The following is a 14,300-nucleotide window of genomic DNA, read 5'->3' as shown; positions in this document are numbered from 1 at the left end:
CTCATTTGAAATGGTGTGCCGTGTTTTATTTCTTCAGAAATGAAGTCTTCACACATTTAAAGAGGTTGCAAAGTCCTTGCCAGTGGGACCATTGCTGGGCTTCCCCATCCTTTTTTACATACTTGGTTTCTGCTTACGAATTTGTCTCTCCTGTGAATTCAGATCACTGAAATTCCTTCACTTCCCACTTCCCCAAGTTGCTTTCCTTCTAGCATATTCTAAGAAGAAACAACAATAAGTGTAGTTGAGAAACTAAATGTCTTCTCTTTTGTAATTGTGTGGCCCCGAGTAGGTAATGCTATCCTTCTGGGCACCGACTTTGTCATTTTTAAAAGAGAAGTTTGACTCAGAACTTATGGATTTGCTCATTTTAGTTTTAGTTTTGTTTTAAACAAGGTCTTACTCTGTAGCCTAGGCTGGTGGGAATTCACTGAGTAGCTCATCAGGCCTTGGATTTCCAGGATCTCCTATATGCTGGGATTGCAGGTGTGTGCTATTACATCTGGCTCAGGTGACTGTTAGTTTGCATTTATTTACTTATTTACTTTGTGTTTTTTGATACAGGCTGGCCTGGAACTTAGTATGTAGTGCCATCTTTCCTTGAACTCCCATGATCCTCCTGTGTTAGCCAGCCACATGAATGCTAGGATTATAAGTACTGTGTCCCCATCTCAATTCCTCTTGACTCATCAAGGATCCCATTATGAAACTACCTCATGTCAGAGTATGAATGCCAGTAACCCCGTCTTTTAGAAGAAAATTGTATTACGAAGACTTATTAGTAAATTTCCTGTTTCTGTGATGAAATACCATGACCCGAAGCCACTTATGGAAAAAAATAGTTCATTGTGGATTGTGGTTCCAAAAAGGATGTGCAGAGGAATTGGGAAGGCGCTACAGCAGGCAAGTGAAGCAGGAAGCTGACTGCTCACGCACTGAGCCACACTGCAGCAGAGAATGTGAACTGTATGTTGGACAAGCCTAAAACCCTTCAGAGTCCACTTCCGGCAGTAAGGCTGTACCTCCTAGAGGCCGTGACTACCCCCAAACTGTGCCACCAAAACAGGGAGCAAGTGTTCAGCTTGCTCGGTGTGAACACATGGGGGGCATTCATCATCCAAACCATCACAAAAGGTGATCCCATCTCAGTTCATTCATGTATATATATTCATTCCAGAGACATTTGCTAAGACTGGCAAACAGTAGCTGGCAGCCTCAGCTTCCTGTGTAATAAGAATACATTAATAAATAATGAGAAGGTGACGATGGACACGTGCAATAGTAACATTTTGAAAGTACAGGACTCATTTTGAGGGATCTTGAGTTACAGCTACAAATGACACAAGATTTATTCACTTTACAATCATTTTTATTTACTGAGTTTCATTGTTACACCCCCAATCAACAATATAATTTGTAATATTTCTTAGATCATTTTAAAATATTATTAAATAATTCGCTTTTGCTATTCTTCTACAGGGAGATGTAGAGATGATTTTGAAATCCCTACAGTGCCTTCTTGGTAAATCATTCTGTACTCGTCCTCACTGGAACTGATCTAATGAGCTATGGCAGGGCATACGCAGATCTCTATGCACTAATCAAATGCAATCTTGCTACACTAAGCGCTGTTCAGAGAAGGGCTTCCTTGGTTGCGTCCTTCACACTCTTCAGAAAACTCATGAGGTCAGTACCCCCAGTCCCTCTGTTTTCTGAGGGTTCCTCCGACTTGGAGCCACCTCCATGTTGCTTCTTCGAAGGATCAATAATGTATGTTTTTACTATACCGAGGTGGAATGTTCTCAGAGAGAGCAGGCCGTTCACACATTTATTATATGCTTTCTGCACGTCTTCATTGCCTCTTGACTTGACAAAGTCATGGACTGAGGGACCTGACTCTAAGGAGCGAAGGAAGCTGCGGTGGGCTGGAGGCATGTACTCTCTCATCTCCTGGAGGAATTCTGCGGGAGATCCTACGGTAAAATGAAGACAGGTGAGGTTCTTGGGGAGAAAGGAGACAGAGGAGTGCAAGGCCAGGCAGGCTGCATGAGCATTATCTAAAATCTAAAGCCACTGTGGAGGATTTGAAGGTCGCCCACCGCAAATGACTTGCTACTTGCTGCTAACATTGGCTATTACTCAAGACTCCTATTAGTCCTGAAGATAGAATAAGCAAAACGCTCCTAACAAGATCTTCTGCCTGTGGTTGCTCTGCCTTCCTTCCCTTTTGGCTCCCCTTCTCTCCTCTTCCTCTCCATGACTCCCTCTCTCCTTTCTTTATTTGGTTCCTACTGGACAGGATCTCACTCTGTAGCTCAGAATGGCTTTGAATTTGCAAAACTTCTGCTTCAGCATTCTGAGTGCTGGGATTCTAGAGGGGCAGCGTCACACCTGGCTCTTGCCTTCTTGCTTTTCCGTCATACTGGATCCCTGCAAGAGGCTGATGCTACAGAAAGGGAATGTATGGTCTGCTCTTAGTGGATCATAATGCCTAACCGAAGGGTTCAAGCAATCTTTTTGAACATGTGTCTTAAGTTTCACCTAGCACAATGCTATCCTCCATGTCTCCTAAGCTTATGAAAGCATGACAGTAGGAGGATTTTTCTCTCTCCCTTGAGGACCCTAGAAAGCATTTAGTAAACGCAGTCAGAGGGTGCAAGCCTCACTCTGGACTGCCAGGCTGCGGTATGTTGCACACCAGAGCAGTATCAGCCCTTTGCTGTCACCGAGGCCCCTGCCTCCCAGCTTCTGCTCACAGATGTGTCTCATTTTCCAGCATTTGACCCTGGCAATGGCTGTGTGTCAACACTCAGAGAATGATGAACCTGAATTTGAGCTTTGGCTCATCTGGGAAAGGGAATGAGAGTCCTGAAGGCACCAGATACATTCTGGAGAGAAGCTGCTGGGGAAGATCCTTAACCTGCATCAAGTCCCGTTAGTAGAAAAGAAAATACATACTATTGTTTCCACCTACCTTCTTCATGCTTTATTCCCAGAAGGATGTCGAGGCACTGAAAGATGCTGCTCTGGCCTGCGCTGCCCCCTGAATACATTTTTGGGGTGTCCCAGACCCCCTCATACAGCAGACCCTCTGGCAGCTTGGGGTTGTTTTTCCAGCTAGACCAAAAAGAGAGGAAAAGTCCTTTGAATTAATTGCCAGATGGAAGATCTTACCCTAGCGGTGATTCTCCCATATACCCTCTGTCACCCATTTTTGTTCATGAATAATAGAGATCATAGTTGGGAGAAAGTTTGACATACTTTTTGAGTGGAACCTTACTTCATCCTAGCTCAGATCATTCTCTCTCTTTGCTCTGAATCATTTTTCCACCCCTGTTCCAGGGACTCCCTGGCCAAGAATCACCAAAGAACACAGCCTGTGCTTTCTAGACAACGTGGATGTAGGTGTGAGCATACGGATCATTATTTCAATCCAAAGAATAGTAGAGGCCAGCAATTGGGATCTGGTCTGGTCTTTACATGAGTGGAGAAAATAAACTCAAACCACAGACTACGTACCCAGACAAATATATGCGCAGAACATTGAAAAACTGGTTTGGATCCACAAAATCTGTGAAAAGATGCAAGTATTTAACCTAGAAGCATGAGTGGTATGCAACCAACTCAACAAACCATAAACAACCATCAGCTTACAGTAGAGGCGTTAGGCAGACCCAGGGCCTCCTGGGCAAGCATTCCTCTCCTCTGTCCTCTCCTAGAGAAACCTACTCATCACTTGCCTGTACCCTGCTAAGGAACCAACTAGCCTCACCTCCAAGACACCGCCATCCAAATGAAACCGTCAGCATTGCATGGCACCACTCTGTGTGCTTCCCGACCCAGCAGATGCAATGCTTGCAAAAACAAACCAGGACTGGATATGCAACTCAGTGGGAGTGTGCTTTCTCAGCATCTGTGAGCTCTGGGTACCATCACCAGCAGCACATACACATACTCACAGGCACACACACACACACACACACACACACACACACGCGCGCGCGCAGTAGCCCCACGGGATCCATTCATTGGTCTTCCTAAAACTTACTAACATTTGATTAGAAGGGCTTTCTCCCTCAACAGACAATCAGCAGCAGCTTCAAATTCACAAACAAAATCCCACTTGTTAAACCAGGCCAGGAAGGCAGATTTCCTGTCACAAGTACTCCTTTGTACTTGTAGGTTTTGTAGGGTTTCTACTTTTTCTACTTTAATTTTGAAGCAATTCTTTTCTCTGTCACCCCAGAGTGACTCTGTGAAGAAGCAGAGCGAATTCAGACCGGAGTCTGGGTTTTTCCAGCACTTAAATCGCCTTTGCGTTCAACAGGTGTCTTTGTGAATTCTAGTGGTGAACAAGGAAGTTCCTCTGTGTTAAAAAAGACCCCGCTTTGGAATTCTGGGTTCCTTGTTTACTACCAGTGGCTCAGCCTTATCTCTCTGACTTTACATTTCCTTTCCTGAAAAAGGACACAGCGAGATCTTCTCCGCAGAAGTGTCATGAGGCAGGGAGATGGGTAGGCACTTCGTAATGGGTACCTTGCATTTCCTTTTCAAAACCCTTTGCTCCAGACACCAGACACATAGGGCCGTGAGCTCAGAATATGCACCGCTGGCAGTACTTACCGCGCATCCTCTGGAAATATGTCTTGGCGTCATCCAGACTCTTAGCTATATCTCCAAATGCCTTTTCCAGTGCTTTCTGGTCTTGATGCTGTACTGCACTGCATACAGTGGGGACTGCCTAAAAAAGAAAAAAAAAAGTTTAACAATTAAAGGTTTGTAAGCTCTAGCGGCAAACATAGGCACAGGACAAATGGTGTCTAACTCAGTAAATTAAGTTTCCGTTTCTGTTCCGCCTTCTTGTGTGTACATGGATGCATATGAATTTGTAGACTTCTGCAGGTGCATGTGCGTGTGTTCGCGTGAATGTAGAGGCCAGAGGTTAACGTGCAAGGATTCCCTAGCAACTGTTCCATTGCTTAAGAGACAGGACTGCTCCTTGTCTTAAAGTTCACTAATTAGGCTGGCTGGCTGGTCAGAAAGCTCCAGGGGTCTTCCTATCACCACCTCTGGGCCTCATAAGTACATCCCAACATGCCCAGCTTTCTCATGTGGATCCAGGAGACCAGATTCAGGTGACATGCTTACACAGCAAGCATGTCAATCCACTGAGCCATCTCTCCAGGACTCTCTGTTTCTTTTTCCAGTCAGAACAACTGCATTCACATCACTGTATACTAACGACAAATCCCTTTGGAGATTTTTATTTCTTGATGAAATTTCAAATTTGATTCTAAATGCATGGCCCCTAGATTTTATACTTCAGGGAGATGTCCAAAAAAATGTTTCTTCTTTAGCAAAGGATGTATTTCCCTCCAATTTTATGACCAGCGTAAAGTCAGCCATGCTACTGGGATTTAGTTGCTATGTGGTTGCTCGGCTTGCGTTAAAGGGAAGGAAACGGCTAAGGAAGAGCAGACATACTTGGATGGCAGAAGAAGCCGCGATTTCCACCAACAGAGAGACGAGGAAGAAGCCCTTGCCACAGTCTCCACCAGGAAAGGAGAACAGAATGTCCATGTTCCTGAGAAAATAAGTCACAGTTGGCAAAGCATTCAGAAAAATGAACGGCAAATTTGTAGAGCAACATACTTTCCCAACATCTTTATTTCTAAGTTTTTTTTATTTCAAAAATAATTGTGCCAGAGTGTTGTATGCTATGTCCTATTCTCTCTATTACACCTTTGAGAATCCTAAAGTCAGGTACATTGGGTGCACTATCTAAAGATCATGTGGAATTAAGGCCATGCTCACACTTGGAATTTAACTCCAGAACACGGATCTAGAAAACCCATAGTAGGTCTGTTTCCATAAATTGTACAGGCATGAATATTGTCATAAGTATATGCCCAAAGCCCTGAGTTCTAGTTCTAGTAAGCCCTGCCCACTTACCACTCCGCCCCCCAACCCCATCACAAACAGAGAAGACTGGCTGGATTCTATTTTTCTTTTCTACTGAAGTTTTGGTGTTGTCGCAACTCTGGCTTCAGAATCTGTGTATCTAGGAATTTTGAAGTGTTTAGATTTCTGGATCCTAGAGCTTGGCCATGCCACTGCTTGTTAGCTGTGAGATCCTGCTTTAAAAAGTTCTTAACTTAAAGATACTGTTTAAACTCTTGGCCGTCACCAATAAAGGCCTATGGGATCATTCATTTCCCCCTTTCCCCACAGCTATTATTTATGGTGGTGCAAGCTAGAGGCCTCCTGTTCCAATGATGTGTCAAAACGTTTGTGACTTTAAAGACCTTGACTGTCACTATGTCTTGGCTATACACACTAGCCCCATCATCCGGATTCCCCTTTTCAGTCTTCTGTTGAGTGACACTTATAGCATTTTATTTTTTTATAAATGTATTTCTAATTTCATCTAGGTGAGGTTACACTTGTGTCATGTGGCTTAGTTCCCCAACTTTTACAAGTTTAGTACATAGATCAAAATTGGCAAGGATTGGGTTAAAAAGCACAGAGATTAGCTATTAGGTGATATTATTAACTACTTCTAGTCTCAAAAGTCATGGGGGTCACAAGCACATAGATGCATCTACTTTTTGTATCTGCTCCATACTAATTTCATGCATGTAGATTTAAATAACAGCTTTGCAAGAATATGTAGCTACAATATCAAGTAGAGTCATATTAATAGATACAATTAAGGGATGGATTATTTGCTTTTTAAATAATTATTCTAATTACTTTCTTCTTAAATCCAATCATGTGAACTATCCCCATAAACCTACACTCACTTTAGATGGCAAGTCATTCTTGGAATAAAATAAGAACCAAATACTTACTCGTATGTCATGGGCCTTAGAAGAGCAGCCACGAAACAATGCGCCAATTGGAAGAGGGAAAGAAAACAGTTGCAAAACCAGGTGAATTTGAATATTGGTTCATACACTATGATCCAGTAGTGTTGAGACATGGGTTTAATGAAGGAAAAACATATTTTCTATGTTTCTCAAGATTACTTACCAGTGGTTCTCAACTATCTTAATGCTGAGACCCTTTAATACAGTTCCTTATGCTGTGGCAAACCCCAACTATGACATGGGGATACATGTGTCATGGTGCACATGTAATGGTCACAGGACATTTTTGTGGAGTCAATTCTTTGCTTCCTTTACTTGGGTCCCAGAGATTAAACTTGGACAGCCAAGGCTGTGCAAGTACCTGTGCCTGCCGGGTCATCTTGCTAGACCCCCAAAGCAATAAGCACTATTTAGAGTGTATTCTCTTGGTGCAGAGGAAGGAACCAAATGAAGAGATGCATGGAGGCATTTTCTGAGGTGATACACAGGCTGCTATAGCTGCCTTCGGGTGGTGACTGTTTGAGGCGTGGCCACAATAGTCACACTGAACATGAAGGCTCTCTGGATTTTCCTGACTCTATCCAGATACCTCTCATGCTCATATAAGACATTCATAGTTACAGACCCCCACAGTCTAAGATGCCATACCCAACAACAGAAGCTGTGCCGCCCCAAATTAAGGAATATCCTGAATTAATGGCATGATTCCAAGCCCTGTTCTGTTCCTAGTTACATACCCATTGGGGTCCTTCTTCTTCCAATTTGCCAGGACGCAGTCTGCATAGGACAGAATCGGAGGCAGCCCCAGCTTGTCTGAGAGTTGGCAGTAGGGAACAGCGATATTCCTGGGCAGCACCTGATCAAAACACACTGCTCATCTTTAGCCGCTGAAACACCCTACCTTTCCTTCTCATCGCACTGTTCAAACTTGTCCTGGAACGTAGACAGCACTTGGAAGCCAGTGCGTAATTTTCTCTCCCACATCTCAAAACGTAACCCTGGCAATGGTTCGGTGTTCGTGTTTGAAATGCAGGTTGTTGCAGGCATAATAATTTGGGTACAGAAAGGAAGAAAAAATAAGGAGCCCGAAGGTTTGATTTTCTAATGACCCTGGGTTATTTTCACTCTGTTCTTCAGCCATCAGTCCCGTGAGACGCCATGTAGGCGAGTGGCAGCAAAAGAAGGAAAATCCAGCTGCCCCTGGATTTCTTGGCTTTGTTAAGGACAAGGGATGTGGCTCATGTGAGAAGCATAAGCAAAGTGCTGTGGACAGACCTCTCTCTCTCTCTCTCTCTCTCTCTCTCTCTCTCTCTCTCTCGCTCTGTGTGTGTGTGTGTATGTGTGTGTGTATTGTATGTTTATTCTCTTTTCAATAAACTTCTTTATACTTGGCACTGGTGCCAGGCATATTGATGCAGACATGCTATCCCACAACTTGGAAGGATGATGCAGAATTGAGAGAGTTCGAGGCCAGCCCAGGATACAGAATGAGTTCCATATGCGCCTGTGCTTACACGGTGAGACTGTGCCCCATGCACAAAACAATGCAACAACCCGCAAGCTGTGTGATTAGCGTTCCTTTTAACTGGATAGTTGTGACTGTTAATCTCGATTTTCAGCTTGATGCTGATGAGAGCTGAATAGGTTCGTACAGCATAGTAGTCTGGACATCTCTCAGAGGGTGCTTCCGAAGATTAGCTAAGTCAGGAAGATGTGCCCTAACTGTGGGTAGAAGGGTCTTCTAGGCAGCAGCCCCTGGTGGAATATCAGGGGAATATTAGGAAGTCTACGGCACAGAAGTCTCTGCCTCCAGTCTCTGGTCACCATGAGATGGTGCTCCCACCACATGAGGCCAACTGAAGCCTCTGAATCTGTGAGCTGAAATAAATACTTCTTTCTCTCCTGGAAGGTGCTTTATGAAGTATCATTGGTGAAGAAATCTTGCTTTCCCTATGGGTGAGTAGTGTATCCCCCTTAGTTCCCTGGTGTCCAAGCCAAGTAATCCCAGTGGTTTTATTAACTATACAGCGAGCATTGTGTTCTGAACCTGTCTGGCTTAACATCATTTGATTTAGAAGTAGATGCTCCCATACAGTGATTAAAGTAATCACGGTCAGAGTGAATCATAGCTAGGGTGAGCATATGTAACAAAGGGAGAAGGTGAGGGACCCAAAGGCCACCGGGGCACAGACACTCTAGCAGTATAAAGTCTGCATTATAACACACAGCCCATGCCACGGTTTGGAGAAATCGTGGCTTCAGATTAGCTCAGTATACTTGGGGGTGGATCTAACCAAGAGAGCAATATCAGAACCACTGTTCATCAGATCGCACCTACACATGCTGTGAACTGGTCATACATGTGAACTAGTCATACATGTGAACTGGTCATACACGTGAACTGGTCATACATGTGAACTAGTCATACACGTGAACTAGTCAGCTGCAACTAGTCATACATGTTTCAAAAGGAAACTCATTTTTTTCATCAGAGGTTTACAGACACAGGACCAGAGGAAACAGTGAAGTATTCAGTAAAATAATTTGAGCTGACTTGGGAAAGCAAAGGGAGCATCCTAACACTTTGCTATTACAGCCAGCTTTGCGGAAGAGAAGAAAGGCAGAATCCTGACTTAGATTTTGCTCATTTATTTTTGCTTTGAAATAAACCCTTCTTTACAATAAGCTGTTGTATAGTTTTATTACCAGGATTTAAGAGTTGGACAAAGTTGTGATAAATTAAAATATGCTCCACTTTATCTTTCTGTCATAATTCTGACTTCCCTACTGAGTCTAATAAACATATTTTGTGGGGTTTGTTGTTGTTTAACGATGCTAAGACCGTGACGGTCTCTTCATGCAAACAGAACCTAACACGCACAAGGTCCTGAGCTCAACCCTAGCGTCTCACTTGGGAAGCACCAACTCCTCAGCATCACCAATAGTAATGATAATAACACACTTCTAATATTTAACTTTTTGCAGCCCTAGGTTTCAAACCTAGGACTTTCCATATGCCAGGCAGGAATCTCTGCCATTGAGTTATCTTCCAAGCTCTCAAAAGGTTTTACATGTAATAAAAGCTGGAACTCATTTTTATGTTAATGAAAATCCAATATGAGAAATACCCCCCCCCCAAATCTCCAAACCTTTCGAATATCACCATCTCCTCGGTTCCACACATATGCCATGGTGATGTACCCCAGAGCCAAATGTGCCAGGCGCTGCAACCTGTGCCCTTTCAGCTCGTCAACGCTGAGTGTTGGGAGCTGAGAACAGATGGAGAAATTTGGCTAACATCAATCCTGGGAATACTGTGGGTTTTAAAACTAAGGTTAAAATGTGAAAGAAACCACACAGAAAGACAATTATACGGGTTTGCAAACCTTCTCAACTTCTTCTCTAAGTTGCCCATTCTCGATCAGTTTAGGAAGACTTCTAGCAATGCGAATCCAGCCATCGAACGCAGGTGGCAGTTCCTCCTTGAAAGGAAAACAAGACCAGCTTGTTTCAATTGCTCATGGGGGTCACTTAAAGTAGTACAGACTCTCCTGTGGATGGTCGAGCTTGCCCGTGGCTCCACCGGTGTCCCCAACAAACACCAGCCAGGTGTTGCCACCTAACCGGTAGGGCAGCAAAACTAGGACAGAGTCTGTGTATGCACATGCGTGTGTGTGCATGTGAGTGTGTGTGTGTGGTGAGAAGACAGACTTAGGTGTGTCGTTCACCTTACTTTTGAGACTGGGCGCCTCTATCCTGGAGCACACCCATTAGGTTAGGCTGGCTGGCCAGTAAGCCCTAGGGACCCATTGGGATTTCAATAATACACCACCTCAATGGTTTGTTTGTTGTGTTTTGTCTCGTTTTGTTTTAATTTATGTTCTTGTGCATGCATGCCACCGAGTGAACCATCTTCCTAACCTACGAATTCCCGGCACAATTTCCGACAGATTTGTTCCCACCATATATCTCAGCAACCTCAAATAATTGTTTTCTTTATTTAACCCAGAACGGTCCGTCACCTCATCACTTAAAGGAAACGATTGACGGGCTCTCACACTCCTCTGAGACACGCTGTGCATGTACTGTGAGGGGGCGGGGGCGGGGGTGGGTGGGACGGGACCTAGGCTGTAGCGGGGAGGAGAAAGCCTGGAAAGTAAAGTCAATGGTGGGGAGGGGCTGCTGTAGGCGTAGTATCTACTTTCTTCACCACAAGCTATTTTCGCCCCCACCCTCAAATGAAAATGAAATTCAAATAAAGATATCTCCTAAATCTCATTTACAATCACACATCGCCAGTGAGTTCTACAGAGATACAGGCAATGTCCCCAAATGAACTCCGGAACTCTGAACCACACCCACAAGCAGACCTGGTTACTCCTTCCCTGGAAACCTGTAGCTTCCAGCTACACCGCAGTTTCTCAACCCGTGGGTCGCGACCCCTTGCGGGATCGATAGACCCTTTCACAAGGGTTGCCTAAACCTATCAAAAAAAAAATAGATATTTAACGGTAGCAAAGTAACAGTTATGAAGTAGCAGCGACAATGATTTTAAGGTTGGAGATCGCCACAGCATGCGGAACTGTTGAAGGGTTGCAGCATTAGGAAGGTTGAGAACCACTGCGCTAGCCCCTGAGGTGGCCAGTACTCACATAGGGACCCGGTACACGGAGACCTCAACACTAGGTATGCCAGGGTACCGGAGGATGCAGCCTCCAGGGCATGGGTACCAGGCGTGGTGCCCACAGGCACTGAGAGCCTGGGGACACGCGCTAGACCATAGTACCGCCCTCGAGGCAGCAAGCCAGCGGATTGGATGAGAGTTGCGGGATGCTCCTCCTAAGCGCACAGGGCGCACACTCCAGAAAGCCCCAAACGGGCAAGCTGGTACAGGCTCGCGGCCACCCTTAACTCTGCAAGGTTCCAAGTTCCTCGCCATCCCGGGAACCGCCTTGATTTTCCACATCTTATCTCAGTCTCTAACCCACTGACCCCAAGAAGCTTACCTTCCTGGCTCCGGGCTCTTCCTGGCTGGGTCCCACCCAGTATCAAGCTCAAAACGCCGCTGCTTACTCCAGTTCTTAGCGGGACTAGGTGTTCACCGGCCACCTCTATAGGACTATATTGCCTCCATCCTATTCTCCGTAAGTTCTCATAATGAAATTGCTGGTGATAAACTGATATGCGTGGCATTCTTTACAATTCAATTTAGTGACATGGTTTCTGTTTGTTCAGTAAGTTCTTGGGTTTGTTAATTTGAGATGGTCTGACCTCGAATTTGAGGCAATTCTCCTGCTTCTGCTTCCCGGGGCTGGTTTTGTGCACCACTGTACCTGCTTGAGATGCGTGGTGTTTTAAGATGAGGATCCCTTCTACTCCCCGACCCCACACACATCGCACTTCGAGGCTAAAACTTGCACAAAAGCACAGTCAATGCAGTTTAGACCCTCCTTTGAATTATGCAAACAACAAGCATTATTAATACCAAACAAAAGTTACTTGATATGTCATCCCATTTGTCGAAATTAGTGAGGAACACATACTTTATACATTTGATATAGTTCAGAAGAGGGAGGGAAATTCCCACGACTTGGGCCATTTGACTGTTGCCTTTGAAAAGGTGGTTGTTGGAAACCCACTTCCCTCTGCAAGTGCTGTTGCCTTATAAAGCTAAAAGACTTCTCATGCTCTCCGTCTCTCCTCCCATTTCCACCTTAGGAGAGTAAGGAGCACACACGAGTGGGTTTGGAAGAACAAACCCTGAAGACAAAGAGGCTCGCTTATTTGTAACCTAGCTCCGGGTTTGAGAGTTGTTGATGCATTCGTTCAGGAGAAGGTGAGGCATAGTTGCTTATCCAGACATTCGTCTGTCAAGATAAATAATGAGGCTAAAACAGAGTTTTCACTTATATCTCTTACCAGTGGATGTGGCAGAGCAAAGCCCACAACTTCGTTTATGTGGTATTCTTCAAGGATCCTCTTAGAACCTTCCATAGGAGATGTTTCACTGTGTGCCATTGTTGTCTACTTCACTGACCCCTCTTGGCCACTGAAGGGACTGAAGGAAGCTTGTCTTTATAAATGTTGGTACAATCCCCACAGCTGATACGCAGGCAGGGCAGGGCAGGTCAGAGAGAAGTGGCTTCCCCTTGGGACAGTTTCATTTTCTATTTTATGTATTTGCAATTCGGCAAACAATAAAATCACAAAGCATCTCTATTCGTCATATGAAGAAACTAAACATTTGTATTCCTTATCAGATTTATTCCTAAAAGGACATCAACAGTTGGCTATGTGATATCCCTGGGTTTTCAGTATACATTATAGTGACTGAGTACATACAGAGGCCGCAGCCTTGGAAATGCCTCCACCCTATCAGTGACTTAGGTAGGAGAATTGGGAGTTCAAGCCACGATGAGTATAACTAAAATGAGAGGAAACCTGGAGACAGGTGACCAGGAGGGAGCGTTTGACTTTAGAGAACCTTTCCAAATTTGAGTCTAAAATAAAGAATATCATGACAGCTATGGTCCTAACTACCACAGTTATCTGTTATCAGCTTTTATATAAGCTCCCATAGGTCTTTAAAAATGTCAGTGTCAAGTCTCAGTCACCCTGAAAGCCAACCTGGGAGACAAAGCTTAGTCATTCTCTTCAGAGCTGCAGAGAGCAGGAGCATTTGATGGCCTGAGCAGATCCGCACAAAGACCTCCCTCCTGGGTATCTTACCTTGATGTCTGTCTGTGCCAAGCCTAGAGGAGGGCAGTCTCCTTCACATGGCTAGTGAGTCATTTTTTCGTCAGTCACCTTTTCTATGGCATTTGGCAACAGCTCTGCACATCTGGGGATTTTTCTCGTATGTTCAAAACTAAAGCAGAGGTTCAAATAATGGAAAATGTTTCCCATAATACAAAACCGAGAACTCTGTTTGATAAAGGCTTGCAGACTACACCCAAGCTTAAGTCCATTTTGATACAATGGTTTTTTGATTTGTGTTTTTTATTTTTATTTTATTTTTAATTTTTAAGGCAGGACCTCAGTCTGTAGAGTCGTTGCTTGTTCTTGTGAAATACTGAACCAAAAGAAGAAACCATGTTGTCCTTTTTGATGATCAGGGAAAAAAAAGCAAAACCTTGTACAGTACATTAGACAAAGACAATGGAGGCTTATCATGCAGGCCATCAGATGCTCTGGGAAATGAGTTAATGAGCCATGGCTCTGGAACATTCTAGAACAGTCTGACATCGTTATCGTGTGATGACTTTTCTCTGAACAGATGGCTTTTACAAGAATATGTTCTCATTAAAAAAAAAAGGAAAATCGAAACCAAAAATAACACAGCAGAGAGAATACAATGGTGGTGTAAACTAAATGCTTCATGAGGGTGGTTCATTTGGAACCATGGTCAGGGTGGGGTCATGAAGTCATATT

At 44.2% G+C, this 14,300-nt stretch overlaps 1 protein-coding gene across 1 annotated transcript; it reads right to left on the bottom strand.

Moving 5' to 3' along the window:
- Nucleotides 1-1,401: 1,401 nt before the first annotated feature.
- Ido1 (indoleamine 2,3-dioxygenase 1) lies at nt 1,402-12,887 on the bottom strand. Its single transcript, XM_057752852.1, has 10 exons — nt 12,789-12,887; nt 10,256-10,351; nt 10,019-10,138; nt 7,607-7,725; nt 6,852-6,866; nt 5,485-5,584; nt 4,624-4,741; nt 3,520-3,571; nt 2,975-3,117; nt 1,402-1,973 (listed from the first exon to the last, which is right to left on the bottom strand). Exons 1-10 carry the CDS (start codon nt 12,885-12,887, stop codon nt 1,633-1,635), a joined length of 1,203 nt encoding a protein of 400 aa, XP_057608835.1. The 3' UTR covers nt 1,402-1,632.
- Nucleotides 12,888-14,300: the final 1,413 nt, after the last annotated feature.

Source organism: Chionomys nivalis, chromosome 20 (genome assembly GCF_950005125.1).
Source record: "Chionomys nivalis chromosome 20, mChiNiv1.1, whole genome shotgun sequence".
Classification (NCBI taxonomy): Eukaryota; Metazoa; Chordata; class Mammalia; order Rodentia; family Cricetidae; genus Chionomys; species Chionomys nivalis.
The sequence above is the reverse complement of the archived record's forward strand: the minus strand, read 5'-3'. Positions and strand labels throughout refer to the sequence as shown.